The sequence below is a fragment of the Phyllostomus discolor genome, chromosome 3 (assembly GCF_004126475.2).
Source record: "Phyllostomus discolor isolate MPI-MPIP mPhyDis1 chromosome 3, mPhyDis1.pri.v3, whole genome shotgun sequence".
NCBI lineage: Eukaryota > Metazoa > Chordata > Mammalia > Chiroptera > Phyllostomidae > Phyllostomus > Phyllostomus discolor.
The window spans coordinates 48936129-48959777 of NC_040905.2; the positions used below are offsets into that span (position 1 = coordinate 48936129).

A 23649-nucleotide genomic window follows, 5' to 3' on the forward strand; every position below is an offset into this window, starting at 1 on the left:
TCTGATTTAGTAGGTCTGGGGTAGAACCTGAGAAAATGCATTTCTAACAAGCTCCCAGATGATGCTGACATGACCTGTCTGAGAGCTGTACTTTGAAAACCATTGATGTATGAGTTCCCTTTAGAATGTTGATATCAGTGCTGATTCTTTGGGCCTGTATTGACTTCCAGTAAATACCTATTTTATATCAAATGCATTCGGAATGTGTCATTTGCTTAAACTCAGGTGCTGCGGTTACATACAAAGACACTCAATAAGCAGATGGAAGGTCTGCTGAGGCGAGGCTGCTCTGTGCTGTGAGCACCCAGGGAGAGTCATTAATGCAAATGTCTGACTAGCTGACGTGTGGCTTCGCAAGGCACCAAATATGTCTGCTGACCTCTTATCCTTACTTATTTTTACCTCAGAATGTAGATTTTGTCTTTAAAGTTGCTGGGTTCAGCTATATTACCTCTACAAGCACACTGCAAAAGGTTGAACAGATAGCAAATTTTTGACAAAGCGCACTATGGAGCACTTGAGCAATGCTTGGCATTTCTGTTCAACTCCTTTGTCCTATAATCACACGGTTACATTTTAAAGCAAGGCTCTGTCATGAAACAGGACAATTTTAAGATTTACTTCAAGTACACTTTGGAATGTAAACATACCTTATTTAGCTTTACAAAATATTCCAGGCCAGCTTCCAAGGGATTTGTATCACAGTTCATCTAAAAGGGAAGCAAACATTTTAAATCTTAGATGAGTGCAAATCATTTCAGTAACTTTCATGTATTATTTTTTTTGAAAGAATACTTTTTGACTTTGAATATAAATTGTGAAAAAAAGAAAATCATGGATTGGTCTTTAAAGTGATTTTTTAAATCTACAATTTAAATGTACCCTTTTAGTTATTATTTCAATAGCAAATTAGAAACTAAAATTCACAGTTTGTGTCCATGACTTTTATTATAATAAATATCTGAGAAATACCACATGATATTCCTTCCAGAAACAAGACTTTCATATGTTTTTATGTAATAATTTTGTGTAATTAGGTTTTGAAAAGTTATGAAGTAATTTACTTATCTTACAATTAGCCAGGAATCAGGATAAGTAAAGGAGAAAGTAGATGGTAGGAAAATGACTTCTACAGAGTTCAGGAACAGAGAAAAGACAAAAAGACAGGTTGAATCTCAATCTTTTCAAATACAGGTGAGTTATGAAAATATACTTCAAATCAGAACTAAAGACACTACTTGGAATTAGACTTCAAGTTAATGGTTTTTGTTTGTTTTGTTGTTATTGGTCTCCTTTGCTCCAAGAGAACTTGTCTAAACCCCATAAAGAGTAGCCAAACTTCTTTAAAAAGACAACACAGCAATAGTATAAACCAGATGAGTAATATAAACTTGTTTCACATAATATAAAATTTGGTTTCATATATTCTAATTAATTTGAGCAACCCTAAAATTATTTTGTATCTGCTCAAGGTTTCAGAATTTCTCCAGGAAAAAAATTAAAACAAAGCCCAGAAGATTGATTGCTGTAATAACACTAGAGGGCGTGCTGGCACTGCTGGGAGACCAAGGGATCCGGGATGGGAACAGCTCTTCAGAGGACTGCTTCCTGAGAAGGAGGCACCAGATACACAAAAAGGCAGGAGGGTGCAGAAATGCCTAACTCCAAAGGTTGCTTCTGCTGCTTCATTCCCTGGGGCAAAGAGTGGGGACAGAACTTTCTCTGTTTCCCTCCCTGCTGCAACTTTATCTGAAGGCTGGGAATCCCTTAACAGAGCCTCTCACCTGCAAAATGACAACCTGCCCCAGGGCCCTCACTCTTACACTGGTGCCCGGAGGCTGCCCTGTCTACCTCAAAGCCCACTTGCTCCTGCCTATAGTTTAAAGGCCCAAGGGGCCCTGCGTCTGCTTTCAAACTCACTCTGCTCTCCAGTTAAATTCATTCTACTATTCGTTAGGCACTTTGTAGTCTATCTAATATCTATAGCTCTATTGGAAAAAGATTGTCTCTATTTTATAGGAGAGTAAGCAGGGGCTTTGGAGAATTAAGGTCACACCTATGCAGTAGAGGATGAACTCAAACCCAAGAGACCCCACCATAGTCCATCCTTCACCACTATCACTCATCTCACCTCTCAAGCCTAAAACCTCGAAGTCTTCTAAGAAAAAACAAGGAATCTGAAAAAGCTAAGGGGTCCAGAGATAGCCTGCTACATGGGAGATAAAATAGGAGAACAGAGTTTGAGCCACAGTTTGGCCACTTCACATAACATGGACCAAGCTGTTCACTGTTTCTGAGTATGATTGTGGGCAGAATTCGGATAATGTAGACACCCTGACTCCCAACCCCTTGTCCCAGAATCACCAACAATTGGAGAGCTGAGAAGGTAAGGGAAATCACACGTATAAAACAGTGTGTAACTAGACAAACAGAAATCCTTCGTCCCCATTAATAATGGTAGAAGTTGGCTAGACCACACATCCTGGACCATCAACTGGGCTTCTTGGAAAGATGCCTTTTGTTGTTATTTCCCCCAAAAGGAATACGGAAGAAGAAAATGAGAATGGGAAAAATGACAGAGGAGGAAGAATTTGAAAGGTGGGGGAGGGGGATAGGCTCCCTCAGAATAGTCACAGCCCACACGCAGCCAGAGATGGGCATCCAGGGCTCTCGGCCCACAGGAAGGATTAGCCAGAACAACCATTATGTCATCATTCCACTACACTTGCAACCGAGAAACTGAAAAGAGAAACCTCTGCCTTAATTAAATGAAGTTATTTAATAACACGTAATTTCTCTTACAGTCAGAACCAATGTTAAAGCAGTAAAAACTACCCCTTATAAAAATAAAGAATGAAAAAAAAAGCCCTCATATAAAAATCAGACACAATAAACAAAATTGTAATGAAGATGCTAGCATTTCAAACCTCTGACCCCCAGGCTCTGAAAGCTTTCTCCAGCCTTAAGGCATTCATGGCATATGTTCCAAAATTGTCAATTCCCTCCTCCTGGCCTGCATCCATGATGATGCTATACAGTGCTGCAGAATCTTCTCGTCTGTGGTACAGCTCCCAACCCAGCTCACCTAAAATAAACCCACAAGTGCCACATCAGATAGGAACAGTGGCCACTAGGTTTAACACACATTAGCTAAAAACTATAAATAAATGGAGAGATTTCACTTATGCAACATAGACATTGCTGAATTTTAAAAGGCCAATTCACTTAAGAAAAAAACAACGACAGTTGCAACAAAAACCCACTGCAAAGAAACCTGCCATATCAGAGATGCATCAGTGCCCAATCCTGTCTCTCACACAGAGGGCAGTATTCTAGGACCCCTCTTCACATGACATGGAAAGACTGGAATGCAGCAGTTAATCTTGACCCTGGACCTCAGCTTCATAATGTTGGGTAATTAGCATGGCATAGTTTATCCAGCTGCCTCTTAATCACAAGGTTTAAAAAATAAGCAATTATCATTTGTTCAAATGGTCTTAATTGTGGTCTTCATAGTCTCTAACTCCCCCTACTCCGTACCCTATCTTCCCCACTTGGTCATTTATTTCACCATTTGAGCTGTAGGCACAAGTGGAGGAAATGAAACCCAACCCAGTCTGCTTATTTTTTAACCTGCTTGTGCCTTGTTCCAGTCACCATTTGGCCAAGGTTAGCAGGGAGGGGGTTGAGGAAAGGTACATGGACTCCAGGGAAGGTCGATGGGCTTTATACTGTGTGTTCCAGTGGTCCTCCAGTGTCCAGGGCTGGTGGAAATACGTTTTTCCAGGACGGCACCATAACATGGGCAGCAGGTAGCTGAACAAGTGCCTGGGCACCAAGTACTCCTGGGAAGGGACAAGGTGGTCTGGAGGAAGTTAGAAGTAAACCCAGAGCTCAGTGGAAAGCTAAAGAGCATGCATTCAACTCTGTTTTGAATACCTACTATGTGCAAGGTCAGGTGCTATATGAAGACTTCCCTAATGCACTTACAGTCTAGAAAGCAAGCTAGAGAGCAGGAATGCTTAAGACAGATGCCTGATATATTCAAGATGGGAGACGGCCTATGGGAGGTGATCTTGAATGTTCCCAGGTGGAGTCGGCTGGCCCAAATATCGTGCCAACCCTTCCTACATTCCAGCAGCTGTCGCCTCCCCTTCTCCTACCTACCCTTGCAGGTGGTAGGCAGCTATAGCATAATTGAAAATCTCTGGAATGACTTTCTCAGACTAAAAAGTGAATAGACCAAATTTTTATAAAAATTGGGCAGGAGAAAATTTCCTCCAAAATTATACTGATGAAAGAGAGGGGGGTGGGTGGGTGGGTGGGTGGGTGAAGAGGTGAGGGAAGTACATTTCGGGTAGCTTCGTTTAAACTTTAGAGACTCTAGGTTATTTTCTGATTCTTACCAGTGTAAGATATCCTAAGAGCAGTGACAGGAATGTTGGAAATCTTTAAAGATTTGGTTTGAAGAAACTTGAAAACGTCATCACTAAGATCTTCAGAGGTCAGCTTCTGAAGGACCTTTCTTGCATGTGGCCCTGCAACTCCGAGAACTCCAAGCTCATCGGTTATATTTTTAATTTCAACGTTGTATCCACCTTTGGCTGCCTCTTCTTCAATCCATCTGCATTTGAGTCATAAACGTTGTGTTAAATTTTGCTTGAATAATGCATGTTATAACATATTATTTCCCTGAAGATGTACTCTGTGTTTAGAATTACCAGAAAGTCCCCAGAATGTTGTTTCATATAATCACCTAATTTTCAAATTTGAAGAAACTGAGTCCCAGAGATGTTAAGTGACTATAAACCACCCCCTTTTATAAACTTGGGGTAATTTTTCACAGCATAGAAGGATCCTTCAATTTAAACAAGATCTGCCACACAATTATTTTAAATAGTGATAGCCCTATTTCATTTAAAATAATGACTCAGTCTTCAAAAATTAATTTAAATCCAAATTTTCTCTGATACCTGTACGCAGAAGGCACATCCGTGCTGCCAAAAGCTTAACAATGTGCCTGCCAGCAGACACAGAATTGCTTTGACAATCACAAGGAAAATATAAAAACTCTAAAGAATAGTTTAAATTTCTGTCTTGATGCATAATTGGGACCCAGTTATAGAGTTTGTTGATGGTTTATTGAGCAGTCCCTAGAACTCCACGAGTCTATCACAAAACAATCATCTGGGTTTACACACAGCTAAGCTACTAAAATGGCTCCCAATACATCTTGCATTGGAGGATATAATTTGCATAATTTTACAACTATAGTAAGAATCTACCTGTCAGAGTCAAGGTTTCTCCTGCCCAACTTTTATGGCAATTCTGTCTATTCACTCCTAGCCTGACACTTGTTAAACAATAATATTCCAAATATTTTTGGAATACTAGACTAGAGACTACAGGTTTTATAGTAGACTAAACAGCAGACTGAAGATTGATGCAAAGGACCGACTGGGCAGGCCGACGGTTTGGATCCAGCTGCGAGCAGAGAGCACGAAGCACGCACAAGGGGGAAGGTTACCGACTGTGAGCGTCAGAGTCAGAAAGACTGGCTTCAGCACATTCTGTGATCCAAACCGCAGTTTCCTCACCTGAACACCGGAATGGTGCATACTATGTGAATATACATCTATTAAGAGAATTAATTAAGATAATATATAAAAAGAATTCTGACACATTGATGATGCCTAATAAATGGGAGTCGACATTACTGGAATCAGTACACCTTATAGAAGGATTACCTTTTGGAGGAGGGCAGGGACAGGGTCCCCCACTTTAAATAATTTCCTGTAATGATGTGAGGTTTATTTGAAACAATAAGGTTTAAGAATGAAAGTTACACTTTCAACTACTGGTAAAAGGAAAACTCAGCTTAAGATTGAGTCAATGTTTAATCCACATGAAATTCTCTCACTGGGTGTGCACTCACCTAAGATCATGAAGTTCTGATCCAGAACCAGTTATTAACAGAAATTCCCCAGGAGACTGGTGAGAAACAGTCAACTCAGCGTATACTCGGCCTTTTGGGGTTAACATGTGACTTATATTTGTAAAACCCACCTACACAAAAGAATTTAAAATGACCTCAGGATGAAACAAAAATCTTATGTATCCCTTTAAAACAACATGGATATAAAAATGTGGTTGTCAACAATGAAAAACATCTGAATCTTATCACTTATACCAATTGTATGAATTATTTGTAAACCTAAGCCCAAGATAAATTTTGAAGTTCTCAGTTTACATTACAATTATTTGTCATAAAAATTGTACCTCAGTCAATGTTTTAACTCCCACTGACACAATTAAGCAAAGTCATAGGGTCCTTGGATGATAATTCATTCAACAAAATTTAAATTTAAAAATTAGCTACAATACTCTTGACTAATGGAAGAGTTCTAGTGTTCATACAGAAATCATTAGGTGGACTAAAATAACATATTGGGGTCTTGTTTTGTCTTTAATGATAGTAGAGTTAAGCAGACCACGACCTGAACCTTGTTCCATTCTAAGGTTATTTACCTTTGGAATGACATTCGCAAAGAGATGGTCCAACAATCTGATAGAATCCTGGCCTTTGATGTCAAACTTGCCAAACGGCGACAGGTCAATCACCCCTACTCTTTGCATAACCTGTTGATACTCAGAGCCCACAGGCTCAAACCAGTTTGTGCGGCGAAAACTTGGCCTGAAACACAGTTTGTGATAAAACAACTGTCATTCATTTTCAGAAAATTACAGAATAAGGATAATTTAATAAACCCCATTCATCTTGTAAATCCTATTTGGAAAAAGAATACAACCTAAAATTTTGGTCTGTAAATTACATGTATATGTTGGAATCTGATTTTTTAAAGTTACTCATATGTCCCTTTGACCAATTTCGTAGTGAATAAAGTATTCGTTAACTAGAAAATAAGATAGCAGTCGTGGGCTCTCAGATCTGGAAGAGAGCTTAGAAGCCAGCCAGTCCTGGGGTTTTGAACCTGATTGCATATGAGAGCCCCCTAAGGAGCAGTTAGAAGGAGCAGTTTTTTGGATCTAATTAAATCAGAATGTGTGGGGGTGGAGCTGTGCTGCCGAGTGCTTCTCAGACACGAATGCAAACACAAATCACCTGCACTTGTTAAAATACAGACTCTGGTGCAGTGGGTCTGGGGTGGGGCCCCGATTCTGCATTTTAACAGGCTCTACGCCTGGGCTAAACGAGGATCTGATCCAACATCTTCATTTTTTAGAAAAAAAGACACAAAGTGACTCCCAAGGACCTTGTGTTATTGAATGACAGCTGAACCTGGAGCAAAGGTCTCCTGATTCATTGCGCAGGATCCTTTCTACTTTACGAAGTGGACTTTCTAATGTGGTATTTTAACTTCAGAGTAAGCTGCTAAGTCTGCAAAATGAGTTTTCAGTAGTTTAATTATTAAAATAGCAGAAGAAATAGGCCAGATCCAAACAGCACAAGGTGAAAAATAGATCTGGCATTTATACAAGTCATTTAGGAAAAGCCAAGCCAGTATTTTGCCCCAGACAATCGAGATTGGCTGCCTGGGGAGCCCCAATTCATTAATCAACGACTGGCCTTCTGCTGTATTTTGCACTATTTGGATTTGGTCTTAAAGTAGACATCAAAACCTGTTTAAATAAGCAAAATGACAAGTTAAAAAATAACTTAATTTCTAGATTTGCTATGTGTTTTCTTTTGTCTTATAAACTCATTGGGAAAAATATATAATCACTATTAATTCCAAGTATAATCAGGGCATGTAATCCAAGTAAAACAATGGCAACAACATTAGAGGAAATCACAGAATTGTTCTAGTGACATTCTTTATGTTTTAGCTTAACCTCAAGTGCTAAGTAAATGATACTCTCCCCTAACTTATTGACAGTGCATTAATTTGCATGACTCAGTGTGTCCACGGTAGGAAGTTGTTGCTTTGAGCTATTCCTTGATAAACAGAAGACCTATGTATCCATTGTGTTTTCATACTGTGTGATTCAACCAGGCATCCTAAGCCAGAACAAAACTTCAGGAGCAAGGGAAGGTATGTGGGGGTTTTGGACGGTGTGAGAAGCTTCCTCTGAGCTCCTGGAAAATGCCAAGCAGAGGCTTCGCCAGGGCTGGCTGTAGGACTCTTGAAGCCAAATGGGTCCTAGATGTAGGCCAGTGTCATGTGGGATAGACTGATGCTTCCACTGTCAGAAAATAAATTTTGTAGGAATAGGGTGGAGTGACAGGGTCAGTGGGGAGAAATGGCACTGGTGTCCCTCTGATGTCCCTCCAATCTACCTCTGAAATTGCAGTGGGCAGTGAGAGCCACAGGCAGGTTAAGTCATTTACTTACCTGTACGCGGTGTCCTGGCCGGGCTTGTAAAACCAGTGTGGCTGTTCCCAGCCTGCGTGGAACCCCATGGAACATTTCGACTCCAGGGTTTTATAAAGCCCACTGACTCGCTGAGTCGGCCTCCCGGCAAACCGTTCTTCTTTAGGGTACCCAACTGAAAAAGGAAAATGAGTACTTTATATAGCATATAACCAAAGCCATAAAATACTTTGAAGGGATTCACAAAATGGAAAACAGTGTTTACAATCCAGCAGCATATAAATGTAGTAAATTTATGTTAAAAATACCCTAAAAACTGCCATTTTTATTTTGATCATCAAAGGGTAAAGTAAAAATAAATTTAGAACTGAACATCACTGATGCACTCCACACATTAAATATGTACATCAATACAGATTCCTTGTTGCATCTTAGAGGCACAAGGCTTTAATGCCTAGCCACTCCCACCCAAGTGCACAGAATAAAAAGCATCTAAAGTCAGAGGCACTGTAACGCAGCCTGTACACACTCTATGGACAAGAGTAGTTTGCACTTTACCAATATTGTTGAATCCATATGACTCTCTTGCTTTGGCCTCAGTGTACTGAGTGGTTGTCCATTTGCCGTAGCGATTGGGATCCAGTTCTATCAGATCAAAAGGAGGCTCTCCATGCAGGATCCAGTCACTGAGATACTTCCCTACCCCACCAGCGTGAATTATGCCGTATCTTTAAATACAGAAATAAATACACTGTTACTAACACGTTATTTTCAAACAACAAAACATGTCCAAATATTTCACAGGGCCTTAAAATTGGGGTGTTCTGTGCTATTCGGAGCATATAGTGTACGTAATCTTTATGCTATAATTTTTTCCTCAAAAAGAAAACATATTTAAGTATCCAAATTAAATGTGCCTGACTTTATAACTAGTTTGTTTACAGTTTCAAGAACTGCATACTGGCAAAGTAGCTTACCACACTTACTTAGCTAGTAACTATGCTCACTTTAGGAAAATGGGGTGGAGGAAGCAAGAGGCAGATGTAGCTGGCACCTTGTTGATATACCCTTTGATATGTGATTATCCTGATAGGAAATTTGCAGGAGAAGTATGTACACTGTGGAGTGGTATGCTCATTTCTTCTCTGACTCAGTTTAGTTCCGTGCAGGGATCCTGGGCCATCATCTGAGAAGCATTCAGACAAGAGGCACTCACCCCGGAACTTGTGGGGCAGAGGTGAAAAGGAGCACTGGCCCCTGTATTTTGTAACTAAAAGGTCACTTAGTGTAGATGATGGGCTTGTTTTCTATTTCCATATGAAGATGCTTTAAAACAAAGAACATGATTGCAGCAAATATGTGATAGAGGTGGAGGAACCATAATTTAATGTTAGCTATGTGCCGTTCTTCCCACACACTCGTGTCTAATGAAGGCCTTTGTCATGGGTTTATCTGTGGTTTAAGAGAGGCTTCTGAGGAATTGGATGAGCATTAAGTTATGGGGGGATGACCAAGAAAAGCAGCTACGTGAGCAGACCTCTAGATGCAAGAAATCCCAGTACCCCAAATAACAGCAACTTAATAGCCGGACATGCAGGTTCTAAGTGCTTGGGAGGACCTTAGCAGAAACTAGGGATGTCAACTAACTTTCCCACCTAAGATGCCAGTTTTGCTTTTTTATAAAAATGAATGTCTAAGTCTGTTATAAGGCTACTTCTCAAGCAGAATAAAAAAGTAGCAATTGATACTTCCTTTGATATTTAAAAGAGAAACACAGGTCATTCAAATTATACACAAACAATCTCACTAAATTTCAAGAAAGCAAGAAAAATTATTACATATATACTTAAAATAATTATGAAATATACACTTAAAGTGTTTATTAACTCACCCAGGCCCAATGTATGAGACAATAGTTGCCATTTTTGAGAGCTAGAGATACTGTTTACAAGACTAGAAACTATAAAGTTTTACTGGCTTATTGAAAGTGCTTACTGTGATCTAGGCATTATTTCCATCTGACATGTGCCAGCTGATTATATCTGTAGCAAGTCTATTTTACTAATGAGAAAACCAACCTGCACACAGGGGTTAAATACGGTCACACAGCAACAAGGAAAGATTCCGTATGCAAATCCAGTCATCTGACCCCAGAGAGCACTCCCTGTTATCGGGCTTCACTTCTTCAGTGGGTCTAAATCTTTTGTCAGACAAGACACACACGACAGGAGTCACGTCCCTGGCAGACTCCTTGGCCACAGCCAGGGTTATACTTCGGTTTCCTCTGGTCTCATCACTGGGCCATCATATTCTTTCCCTTTCAGTAATGCCCGCCCGTGTGCAAACAAATGGGACAGAGTGCTATTATTTGTGGATAATCCTGAATCAAATCTAGTTTCTTTTTTAAAAAGTAAATCTTACACAAACTTCCACCCTCTAACCACTAACAATTTATATGTAAAATGCCACACAACTGAGTGTTAGGAAACATCTACTGAGAGCCCCTGAGTTAGTATCTAAAAGAAAGTATCAACCATAAAATTAAGGAGATCTGGGTATGATTCTTGTTCTGCCACTACGAACTGTGTGACCTTGGGCAAGTTGTGCAACCCCCCTGAGCTTTAGTCTCCTCATTTTCTTTATGGTGTTGATGAAGACTTCATTCACATGGCACTTAAAAGCGCATAGTAGGCAAGCAACACATGGTGGCGGTTGGGCCCTCGTGTAACCAACAGGAGAGGATGGCTGTGCCCGCTTGGTAAGATTTTCATAAGGAAGTAATGTGGGAAGTGGAAGTGGAAGGGAACTGGATGAGGAGAGCTAGGTTCTCCTTCTATCTCCAGCATTAACTGCAGAACTTGCTTTTTCCCAAAGGCCCAGCTGCTATGTTTTTTGAGTGTTTGTGTCTGCTTTTCATGACAACTCTGTTAAACTGTCAGATGTTCGGTCTTAAAGCACTCTCCCCTCCAGTGGATTGAGCGCGGGCTGGGAACCAAAGTGTCCCGGGTTCGATTCCCAGCCAGGGTACATGCCTGGGTTGCAGGCCATAACCCCCAGCAACTGCACATTGATGTCTCTCTCTCTCTCTCTCTCTCCCTTCCCTCTCTAAAAGTAAATAAATAAATAAAATCTTTAAAAAAAAGCACTCTCCCCTCTTCAAATTTGCTGTATAGTCTGTTCTAGGTCAGCAAACTAGACTCAATTCAATACGATTCATTCAACATTTTGGGGGGCACTGTGTTAGTCACCCAGAAGCAGAAACAGTTACTAGATTATAACAAGACAAAAGCAAAACAGCTCTGTCTGAGGGTTGTCTGTGAGTAAGGTACTCATGTGCAGACAGTTTACAAATACCTATTCTATGGACTGGTTACAGCAGAATAACAACATAAAAACAAAGATTCCTGGGTGTCTCTCCAGACTGCTGAATCAGAATTTATAGGAATGGGGTCCAGGAACCTGTTTGCTTGTTAATTTTCCAATTCAACACACCTTTCATGGATTCTAGGGACAAACAGTAGACATTTCATAGACAGCATGTAAAGGAGAATGAAACACACACAAGTGACTAACCGTAAGTTGAGATTCTATTTTGAAACATTCTCAAGGGGCAATTTTGGTGCTCAGCCAGGTATGGGCACCATAGGCCCTCAGGGCCATGGGATGGATCACTGGTATGAGGTGGGAGGGGCAGCCAGCATGACCGTTCCCTCATATTACAGAAGAAATAACTACTGTGAATAATGCTGTGATTTTGCCATGTATAATGTGCACCCACATTTGTGGCCCAAACTTTCAGGAAAAAAATCTGTTTTAATTTTTTAATTCATTCATTCATTTATTCATTTCTGTTTAGATACTTGCTTTTTTTGTATCATAAAGGAATTTTGGCATTTATTTTGTAATACATTATGGTGCAAGTTTTATGTAACAAATAATTACAAAACACAAGAACAGATACAAGGTATTTCAGGTATTACCCATGTATAATGGTACATCTTTGTTTTTCCCTCAAAAATTTGGGGAAAAAGTGGACATTACACATGCCAAAATATGGTATGTCTTTTCAAATAAGTGTCTCTAAAATTTTCAGGCAGATACCCAGAAGAAGGACTGCTGGGTCATATGGGGGTTCTATTCTTAATTTCTGAGGGAACTCCAGAAAAGAACTGCAGGATTTCCCTAATACATGGATTATAAAACAATAGGCAACAGACAGACAGACAAAGGAAACCTCATCGGTACAGATAACAGTATGGTGATCAGCAGAAGGAAGCGGCTTGAGGAGGATTCAGAGGGTCACAGAGGTCAAATATATGGTGATGGGAAAAGACTAGACTTCAGGTGGTAAGCACACACCAGACTACAATGTCATGTTACAGAGTCGTACATCTGAAATTTATATAATGTTATTAACCAATGTTACTCCACTAAATTTAATTTGAAAAAAGAAAAAAATACACATTCTGGATTTCATCAAAATTAAAAACTTTGTGCTTCCATAGACACTATCAAGAAAGTGAAAGAACCCACAGAATGGGAGAAAAAATTGCAAATCTGATGAAGGTCTTATATCTAGAATGTATTTTTAAAAACTCCTACAACTTAATGATAAGAAGGAAAATAAATAGTCTAATTTTTAAAATGGGCAAAAGATACAAATAGACATTTCTGCAAAGAAGGCAGACAAGTAATGCACGAGAGAACCACCTCCACGTGCACAGGCCCACGCGGACTCTGTAGGGTCACCTAAGCCCTCCCTTACATTGCCCTTCCAGCCCTGATCTCCCTCTGGCTTCTTCCCTCTGGATGCCCCACAGGTCTAAACTTCACACTTCAAACCCAACCTAGCAAAAATGACACCCGTTGTTTTCCTGGTGCTCTCTCCCCATGGTCTTCAGCATCCAACCGAGGGTCAAGTTAGAAAGGTGGCCATCATTAGCTATTTTTGTCTCTCTCTCAGGACCTAATGCAATCAATCACCAAATCTAAATGATTTCCTCTCCTGTCTCAGTCCTCACTGCTGCTTCCTGCTCTCAGACCCCAGCCTCTCTCCTGTTGGCAGGTCAGCACTCCAACCAGCCTTGCACCTCTGGTCAGATCTCATGGCTGCCTTGCTCTCTCATCTGTAGCCCAGGACGCAGCACTAACTGGAAATCATTTAAGCAGTAGTTGCATAGGCGGTCAAATAAAATGGGGAAGGAAAATAGAATATTAAAAGTTGTGGTATAACAATAAATGGGGTTTAATATTTAATATTAATACCAACATTAATAGCAATATTAATATTTACCAAATTAACAGCACCAATTTTAGAGATGAAACATCAAATGGATGATGGATATAAATAGTAAGCAAAGTGAGAAATCATAAACAAAAACAAATCATGTTGGCCAAACATGAATTATGTTAAAAATAGTCAGGTATGTTATACATTAGATTTTTTAAATTATCTTTGTTATGTCTTATTATGAAAACACCCTTGTAAAATTGGAGCCAAGTGACCTATCTAACATGCACAGCATGAAATGAGACATAAATAATGGATATGGCAGGGAATATGCAAAGAGAAATTTTTAGGAAATCATTGCCCATCTGTGTGAGAATCTTTAGAAACTTATACAAGTGATTAAACCATTATATAGTCAGTATTTTAAAAGTAAATTTTTTATAACTTCCACTTTCTTGTTCATGAAAGGGAAAACTCTCTGCTCCTTTCCCATTTTCCAGTTTGGGCCTGAGATTATGGGATAAGATTTGTCTAAAATACATGACTCTAAAATAAATGTTGAATTACATGGAGATACTCACCCAAAGCCTATAGCTACCCAGTAGTTTCTGACCCCCTGATGGGGCCCCACCATCGGCAGAATGTCAGGAGAATAGGTGATAGGCCCGTTGACGACATTGATGATGTCGGCCTTTTTCAAGACTGGAACCATTTCCATGGCAGCTTCGACATGTTCCGTGATTCGGTCTAGATCAGACTCAAAGAGCTCCTTTCCAAACCCTGAAAGGACATGATGTCGTGACTGACCAGGATGCCACTGCTGCAGCAACAAGTACCCTAAAGTGATCTGATTCCCTGAATCAGCTTACACTTACAGATGGCCTGTTAGGAAAGTACTTCCTCTTTTCGTTTCAAGTCTAAACTATATTATTGGGAACAATAATATTATTTCTTGAAACAATAAACTCATGAAAATTAACCTTTTCAATTAGTAGAAAATTTAAATTTATACATGTTAACAGTTTTCAGTATTTAATCCAATCACACTTTGAAATAACAAATGACAATTGTTTGGTTTGATAAGAGAACTCTTTTATCCTTCAAATAACCATAAAGTTTGCTTCTCAGGTGAGGATGATTGAGAGTCATGTCAGAATGCTGAGGCTAAAGGGAAACTACTCTAGGATCCGAGATGGTGAACCAATAGACCCTTTTAACTCTCAGCAGGGAGGGGATGGCATGGCGGCCTTCCCCCTGAGCCCACTCCCAGACATATCTGAGGGCCAGAGTTCTGAGAAAAGAGTCAGAGCCTGGGAGTACAGTCATCTTCCCTGTCCTAAAAGGCACTGTGATTGAAGGCAGGGTCACAGACGACCTTCTTAAAGAACATGTCCGCCAACAATACTGATGATTCTTGCACACAGCAGCCAGCACCTTCTTACTGCTCCTCCTCCACTGAGTGGTGGTGGCTCAGGGGCATGGAGACCTGCAGATCACCAGGACTGGACCAGGACATGTGGTACTCGGGGCCAGCTCACATCTGGCTCTCCCTTCAACTGCAATTACTTAAATATTCATCTAACATTTATTTAGGGAAGAGGCTGCCAGCATGAGGCAGAGCAAAGAGGGAGGCTCCCAGTGGCAGATCAGCCCTCTCTCTGGGGTCAGGAGCTATTCTGCTTGGGCCCAAGTGTGCACAGCCCAATCAGCTGAACTACAGCCCTGGGATAACTGGTCCAACGTCTGGTGAAGGCAATTCAGTGATTTGTTGTGACAAGGGCAAAGGTGTTCTTTGAAGAATAGGAGGGAGGAATTTAGTCCCTTGCTCAAGTAGCTTATCAAAGTATAATTCTAGAAAGTATAAATTCCTCCATTTCTAAAGTATATTATATCCTTTATAATAATTCAGTTTCCCAATGACATTTTAGCTACCTCCCTAGCTGACCTAATCTTTAATCTGGCTCTGTTAAAATGTTTCATGAAAAACAAAAACAAAAACAAAAACCAGGTCATTTTCCCTTACAGAACTTGAAAGAGAAACTATGGTGCCTCCTGCTTTAGCACTGAGTCCTGAGCCTTTTCCTCATCCACTTACGCAGTAGGTGGGACTTCCGTGTGTAGTCCTACCCTATTCTGCTCTATGAAAGACTCCAAGGCTTTCATTCTTAGCAAGCTGGACATCCTGTTTCTGATACCTGTCTATGTTTCCACCTGTCAAAGCACAGTAGCAGCTACATCCAAATCTGGAAATGAGGCCCAGCAGAAGGGGGAACAGGAAAGAGTGAGGATGCAGGAGGTAGGTGTGGGCAGGTAAAAATTACCTAGAGCCTTCCAAAGCAGTGGGGAGCATATTTCTTCAGCTTCTCCACCACCAACTGCCTCTTCTCTCTTTCCTTACTCCCTGCTGTGATTATTCAAAGCAATAAGAGAACAGAGGTTACCTCAAACCCCTCACCCCTAATATCCCAGGTGTCCTATAGTCTAGTATTACAGCACCATCTTTTTCAACCGCCAGTCCCCCAGCCTCCAGGAGGATAAAATGTACATGTCTGATAAGCACACACTTCTATTTGCTAAACTTACCTGGAGGGACTCCGTTGGCAACCCACGAATCCTGAAGTTTCATTTTCTCCTGACTTTCATAGGGACCAAACAAGAGCCCATCCCTTTCCTGTCGGAGGTAGTAAGACCCTTCCAGGTCTCGGAGTACAGGGAGTTCTCGTGTCAAAGCTTTCACTTCAGGGATAGTCGAAGTTACAACATACTGATGCTGAACCGGAATGAGAGGATGTTCGAGTCCAGCCATTTTACCTACTTCACGAGCCCAAAATCCTTAAATAAAAAATCATGTTCAAATGTCACCACATATATAAACAAACCACATCTGACACTGATAACAGCAATTTATATTAGCATAAAATTGTAGACTTCAATAGTTATGGAAAAGTCTAAAGAATGTCCTAATGACTTTTTGTCATTGCAAAACCAAGTAAGAGAAAAGAAGACAATAGTGTACATTGCCTAGAGTTTTGAAGATAATTCTATAATCAAAGGAAATTCTATTCATGGAAAAGTATTTTGCCCATAAGCAAAGGTGGGCAGGAAAAAAAAACACAGACTGACCTACTTGTAGAGCAGGGATGGTCAGGCGTGGAAGAGCCACCCCCGCCCCACCCCACCCATGTGACCAACATAACGCGTCATAGTTGTGAACAAATCCCTGAAAGTCAGCCTCCTCTGTTCCTCAGACCCTCCTTAACGCCTAAAATTCCACCAATACAGAACTGTTCTGTTGACTTAAATTTGAAAATGCATATACTTGGGGAGAGAGAGCACATTATGTTTTCTCTGTTATTTTAACAGTTTAATTTGAATATGTTTGTAAGATCCTTTCTTGCAAAGGGCACGAAGGCAGTCCAGGGCCGAGGGAAGAGGGGCCACAGCCAAGGGAGAGGGCTCCCAGACAATGGGGGTGCCCACAACCAATGTTTCTCACTTCACAGTGTGCATGGGGGCTGTCTTATTGGTGGGAACAAATGTGACCTTTTTCCTCTGCAAAAGTTGAACCAGACGATTTGTGGGTGGAAGAACCCTTGATTCTATACTGGGTGACTCTTCAGAAAAAAGATGTGCACCTCAAGTCCAGAGAGAGAAACAGACCTACCCAAGGTCAGAAGGGGATGCTCTAGAAATACCAAATCTTATCACTTTTAAAAAAACACAACTTTTTTATTGTTGTTCAAGTACAGTTGTCTCCATTTTCCCCACATCACTGCCCTCACCCCCAGCCATCCCCACCTCCCACCCTCCATCCCATCCCCCTTTGTTTTGTCCATGTGTCCCTTATACATGTTCCTGAAAACCCCTCCCCCTTTGCCTCCCATTATCCCCTCCCACCTCCCCTCTGGTGACTGTCAGTTTGTTCTTTATTTCAATGTCTCCAGTTATATGTTTCTTGCTTGTTTGTTTTGTTGATTAGGTTGCACTTACAGGTGAGATCATATGGTGTTATTGCTTTTCTTGCTGCAGGAAGACTTTATTTTAAAAATCCAAGACTCCTTTACTTGTATAAAGATATTTTAAAATCTAAAATGATAAAAATAATTATTTCTCAAACCTACCAATGGATTATTTGGGGGTGAGGGGATTCTATGTGCGTGTTTGTTTCATAATTTTGAGTAATCATCCAAATGATTAGGGAATCTTATTTAAGTTATTTCCTTAGGGGTTTTACTCTCTAAATTTTTAACCATTTCTCTTTTTTCCTGTTTTCATTGCACTATAATTTAACCCCTCCTCTACTTGGTGGCAACTTGATCAGCAGAATTGACATGGTTATGCCCAAGAGCACAGTCCCTTTCCATATGTTAAAGTCTCCTGTGTTCCTCAGTGATGTCTAAAAGCTTTTTTCATAGAAATCTCACACATCTCTGTAGGCTTTATATGTATTCCCATGTGTTGTCTTTTTTGTAGTTGTGAACAACAGATTTCCGTCCTTGGTCTGTCCCACTATGAGACTCACCTGCAGAGGAAGGGGCAGTATGGGCTGCATGGAGAGCCCTGGGCATCAGCAATGAGCCTTTCTTGTATAATCATAAGTGACAGGCAGGTTACCTTAGGACTTTTAAGTCACCAGTTTCTGCAGGGAGGCAGTTAACACTTACTAGGCCCCTAATATACACATATGCCAAACATTATGCTGGTGATTTAAATAAAAGTATAATATGTATATGAAGTAGATGGTACTATTTTTTCTTTACAGATGAAAAAAATCAGAAGTTCAAGGTCACAGAGGCAGTAGACTTTTGGACTCCAAAGCCCCTATTTTCTACTATATCCCAGAAGGAGCTATAGTAGGCAGTGAGGTGACCTGCTGTTGTTCACAAGGAAATATTCATTCTCTATTGCTAATTATATAATAATATAACATTATTATAATTAATATGTAAATAATTAATTACATTTAAATATACTTATTAGGTGGCTCAAACTCATTACAATCACTATTCTTATCAAATGAAGGCAGTATACATTTTTACTAAGTGGTTCAAAAGAAATTAAGTCATCATCCAAATGATTTCTAAATTCTACGTGTCATTTTTTTCATGCTTTCACTATTGTTTTCCCCAAATTATCTCCTTTCAGTGTTTCCATAAATTCAGCTGGCATGTCCTCAAATCCTTCAACGACGTATTCATTGTACTGGATTTTCCCCTCTGTGACCCACTTCAGTGAGTCTTTCAGAGCCTTCTGGCGGCCCTCCCCTTGCCGGCGGCCCTCCCCTTGCCAGTGGCTGACAATGAACCCTTCCACGCAGAGCTGCTGAGAGATAATAACCTTTGGGGGTGGACCTGGGGGAAGTGGACCAGTAAGGTTATATGTAGAGATGGCCCCACATATAGCAATTCTTCCAAATTTCTTCATCTGGGAGATAACAATGTTTGAAAATTCTCCACCTACATTATCAAAATAACAATCATAATCATCAGGAGAAGCTTTTTTCAAAGTTTCTTCCAAAGACTCTGCTGTCTTGTAGTTAGTTAAAGGCAATGTCAAATCCAAGCTTTGTAAGGTAGGCAACCTTACCATCACACCCTGCTGCTCCAACAACTTTGCAGCCCTTGAGCTTAGCTATCTGCCCCCAACAGAGCCCATGGCCCCTGCTGCTGCATTCACCGGAACTGCATCTCCGCCCTTGCTCCGCAGATGCAGAGTCGGCCGAAGTTGGCTGTTAGGCCTGGCACCCAACTGTTCCCAGCCTCAAAGACAGAGGTAATGTGTCTGGCCTCTCCTCAGGCAGTGTCTCCAGTTGTTTTCCTTCAGAAATGGAGTGTGTTGTCCAGCCAGAAGGAGCCAGAACAATAGTTCCTGTTGGGAAGGCTGAATTTTTACTTCCCACAACTCCGGCCACTTGCTCCCCCATCATCATATTGCCCTCCTTCAGTCTTTTGGCCGCCACTCTCATGTAAGCATCCACAGTGAGGAACAAAGCTTCCAGCAGGACCTCTCCATTTTTAAGGGCAGGAGTTCAACGGTCTTCATCTCAATGTTATTATTTAGGGTGGCCTTCAAAGTGCTTCTTCAAGGTCCAACTCTTAGCACGGACCATCCTGAAGCTCCTGAGTCCACAGGTTGCACTACCTAGAGAAGGTGGTTAAGATTGCACAGCTGAGCACCCAGGGCCAGGGTTTCTGTATGGACCCAGGGAGGGTGGGGCTTCTCCCAGGGCAGAGCTGGGGTGAAACTTTTAACCATTTGTATTTCCACCTTTTCCACCCCAGAATCTCATGAGGAGTTCTGAAGTCTCTGTGATTATGAAGTTCAGAGCTAGACACAGAATCAACAATTGAGTCGGTCTGGGAACCCAGATTATGTTTTCTTAGGTGCCGAAGTTTATATCTACTCGTCACTCTGGTCTGTTGTTATGTTTTGGCCTAATGGTCACACTTGTATAATAGCCCCAGAAATGGGTATCCATTTGCAAACCAAAAATCTCACCTGTGGGCATTAGAGCTGTTTATTGGTCTTTCAGTAATTTAGAGACTTAATTTATGTGTGCTGGCAGGAAGATGTGAATTACTACTTCAGGATTTTGTAGGAAAAATAAAGCCACAAATTCTAGCTATATGTACTAGAGGAGCTTTATAATATAAAAAGCCAAAATGTTTGGCCTAGTAATTCAAAGTAGTGCAATATTCTCAATATATTTGTTTCAATTAAAAACATAAAATGAATAAAATAAATTCTGTTCTATTCAAAGATATTTATAAATTTCTGAATCTAATTGCTTGCTTATTAATGTACTTTATCATTAAAACAAAGTGGAAACATTTGCTTAAGTATCATATCACTATATTACTTGAAACCCACTGGAATAGTCAACACAGCTTTACCCTATGTGGTGGTATTTGTTGGCATTCTCTCCCCTGTTTGTCAGTCGAGCTAACCAAGGCCAAGCCAGGACTACACTTCAGCCCCTGCTAGATCACCCACCCACCAAGTGCTAAGGGAATAGAGACAAATGTGGAGGAATCATCTAAAAAATATACCATTATCACTTGAAAAACACTGAAGAGAAGAATCAGTAAAATAGTGGTTGTAAATGGCTTCCAATTACAAACAAATCATTGATTACTAGAAATGGAGTTAAAATGAAGGGTACGGGTTTGTGGACAAGTTTACTGCTACTAGGGTTTACACAGTGGCCATGATGGTTATACAGTGACATTTACTGACGCAGAGTATCAGGCAAAATTAAGCAATTCTTTTGGCTGAACACTGGCTTCACATTGGCACAATCTGATTACATTTCTGATTTACTGCATCAGGAAAACTCTTAAGTAAAGTTTACAAAGTTACCGCAGGCTTAACGAGTTGATTGGAGATGAGGTCAAGAGGAACATTCATCACTATGCAAAGAAAAAACTGCGTCATCACTAATAGCTCCTACCCCATGCCCCTGAGCTGCACTCACAGGAGGGATAAAGTGAAGGTAAAATGAGGCAGTTTTAAAAGCAAGACTAAAGGCAAGTTTGTCTATTGTGCACCAAGAGATCAGGGGTGTCAGAAACTGCTCTTCGGCTCTGCTTTCTTAAGAATGAGGTTACCTCATTCTGTCTCCCATAGGAACACCGGTGTAGTAGTGCAGACCACTTGGTGCAGACAACACAGTACCTGGAATACTTGTTTAAAATGCAGCTTTCCACCAAGACCAGCTGGATTAGAATATATCTGAAACCTGGGAAACTCCCCACGGTGATTCTCGTGCACACTCACTTGAGAACCAAGCTTCTGAGTAAGTCCATTTACCAGCAGAATGGGTGCCGGTTGACGATAGAGTAAGTAAAAGGATTTGGGTGATCTTAAGGCTGGTACCAAGTAGCTATGATACCCTGATGCTAGCGTCTGCCAGACCAGGCAGGGCACAGGCTTTCAAGGAAATGATAACAACAACAATAATTATTATTAATAATTAATTAATAATAATTATTAATTCATAATAATAATTATTATACTGAATTTTTTTAGTGTTTTCTGTTTGGTTAACCCTGTTTTGAGTACTTTACATCATTAACTCATTTACTGATCATAGTAACTTTTTGAGATGGACACTCCATTTCACAAACGAGCAATCTGCCTAGGTCCCACGGTTGGCAATACATTGTCTCTGGGCAAGAAAGCGCTGCTGCCCTGGACGATGCTGGAGACACAGCAGCCCATGGACATATTTTTGCTTCTCGAGTTTCCTTCTTACAGACACCCTAAAGACTCAATAGCCTTCTGTTATCACTCCATGTATAGAAACTTCTAGCAGGTTGTTGTACAATTGAGGAGGTAACAGTGGGCTTTACATCTTTGGCATTTTGATTATATTTCCAAGTCTACATCCTGGTTACTTTATTTATTTATTTTTATATTTTATTTATTTATTTTTAAAGAGAGGGGAAGGGAAGGAGATAGAGAGGGAGAGAAATATCAATGTGTGGTTGCCTCTCATGTGCCCCCTATAGGGGATGCAGCCTGCAACCCAGGAATGTGCCCCGACTGGGAATTGAACCAGCGACCCTTTGGTTTGTAGACCCGCACTCAATCCACTGAGCTGCACCAGCCAGAGCCTATATCTGGTTACTTTAATTAGATTTCAGACCTGGCCTGAGTTTGTGACACATTTTGGTCGCACTGAGCAACCCTGGAAAGCTTCCATCAAACACACGTGCTCAAATTGTGTAGGAATGACACCTTCTGCAGGTGGTTGCTTTTAATCATGAAACTGATCTTTGTTAGTTTAATTTGTTAGTTTTAATTCTAGAAGGGGGCATATCTAAACCTTCGCCCCCAATTATTGAGGCTTACCACTTGAGGAGCTTCCATACTTTAAATAAGGTGTTTAGTTTTAAAAAACAGACTCACAACCAATTAAACACACACCACTCACACCTTGCATGGACTACTAATATGTAATCAGTTAAATTTTTTTCCAGTAACTTTGCCCAGTGCAGGAGAAGACATGGAGGAAGAAAAGAAAAAAAAATATTTGGGCCAGAAATATGATATGAATGAGATAAAGAATTAATGGAATATACAGGTGATGTATTATAAAATTGTACACATGAAACTTTATATACAGTTATTAACCAATGTTACCCCAATAAACTTAATTTAAAAATTTCCATAGGATAGTTCTCAATACAATAGTCAACAAAGAGTCGCTTGGAGTTACCCATGAGGATGGGAGCGGGAGCAGATGGCTGGGTAAGAGGCTCAGGGACAAAGACGAAAGGGGGCTGCCCTAGAGAACTGCTTTCCTGGTGCTGGCCTGGGAAAACAAGTCCCAGAAAGTCAGTGGATGGTATGGGCCTGTGCTTACCACTCCACACAGGGCTGCACAGTCAGCCTAATTCCTGGGATTTGTCCTCCCTGGCCAGGACCAGAAGGGCTGTTCTCCAGGACCCCAGCCACTGCCCAACCTGCCCTGATCAGCCCAGATTTCCTAGCTGCACAGAATATGTGCTTCATCTGGTAAGCAATGTCCTGGGTTTGGCTCAGATCTCTTCAGAAAGTATGCTTTTTCCAGTGATTCCTTATTCCTCACAGTTTAAGGTTTAGGAAAAAAAAATTATTACAACAGCAATGAATTACATAAACAAAATTGTATCCATTTTAGGATAATAATTGAGATATGTGTTCAATTAAGGTCTTCTGTGTTATTTCTCAAAATATCCATCAGGAGTGTGTGGCTGCCTGAAACACTGTATTGGGGAAAATGGTGGGGCTTACCCACGCCCGTCTGAAATGAGTGCAGTGATCACTTAGCAATGCCTGCCGCGGGCGCTGGCCTGGAAGTCAGAGTATGTGGGCTTAGTCTTTGCCATCACTCTGAAAACAGTAAATGTCTTGGGGGACTGAATTCATGAGACTATAAAGAATGTGCCAAGATTACAGAGAATCCTTGCTACTTGGGAAAAAAGGATGAAGGATCTTGTTGCCATAGATATTCTAGCAGAGTTTAAACCAGTGGTGCCCAAGGATGGTGAGGGGCAGGGGATGTCACATGGGGATCGCAGGGGTAGGGACAACTGAAGTTAA

The 23649-nt window shown here is 40.7% G+C and overlaps 1 protein-coding gene and 1 pseudogene across 1 annotated transcript in view; both read right to left on the reverse strand.

Annotated features, from left to right (window-relative positions):
* Positions 1 to 23649, reverse strand: part of DMGDH (dimethylglycine dehydrogenase) — a 62220-nt gene that overhangs the window by 25022 nt on the left and 13549 nt on the right. Inside the window, exons 6-14 of the mRNA XM_028526098.2 lie at positions 16147 to 16395; positions 14145 to 14343; positions 8892 to 9061; positions 8355 to 8508; positions 6529 to 6694; positions 5936 to 6066; positions 4407 to 4624; positions 2928 to 3085; positions 651 to 710 (exon numbers count right to left, since the gene is read on the reverse strand). Of these exons, the coding sequence (XP_028381899.1) occupies positions 651 to 710; positions 2928 to 3085; positions 4407 to 4624; positions 5936 to 6066; positions 6529 to 6694; positions 8355 to 8508; positions 8892 to 9061; positions 14145 to 14343; positions 16147 to 16395 (1505 nt within the window). The remainder of the gene's footprint in view (positions 1 to 650; positions 711 to 2927; positions 3086 to 4406; positions 4625 to 5935; positions 6067 to 6528; positions 6695 to 8354; positions 8509 to 8891; positions 9062 to 14144; positions 14344 to 16146; positions 16396 to 23649) is intronic.
* On the reverse strand, positions 18525 to 21183 carry LOC114508116 (annotated as a pseudogene).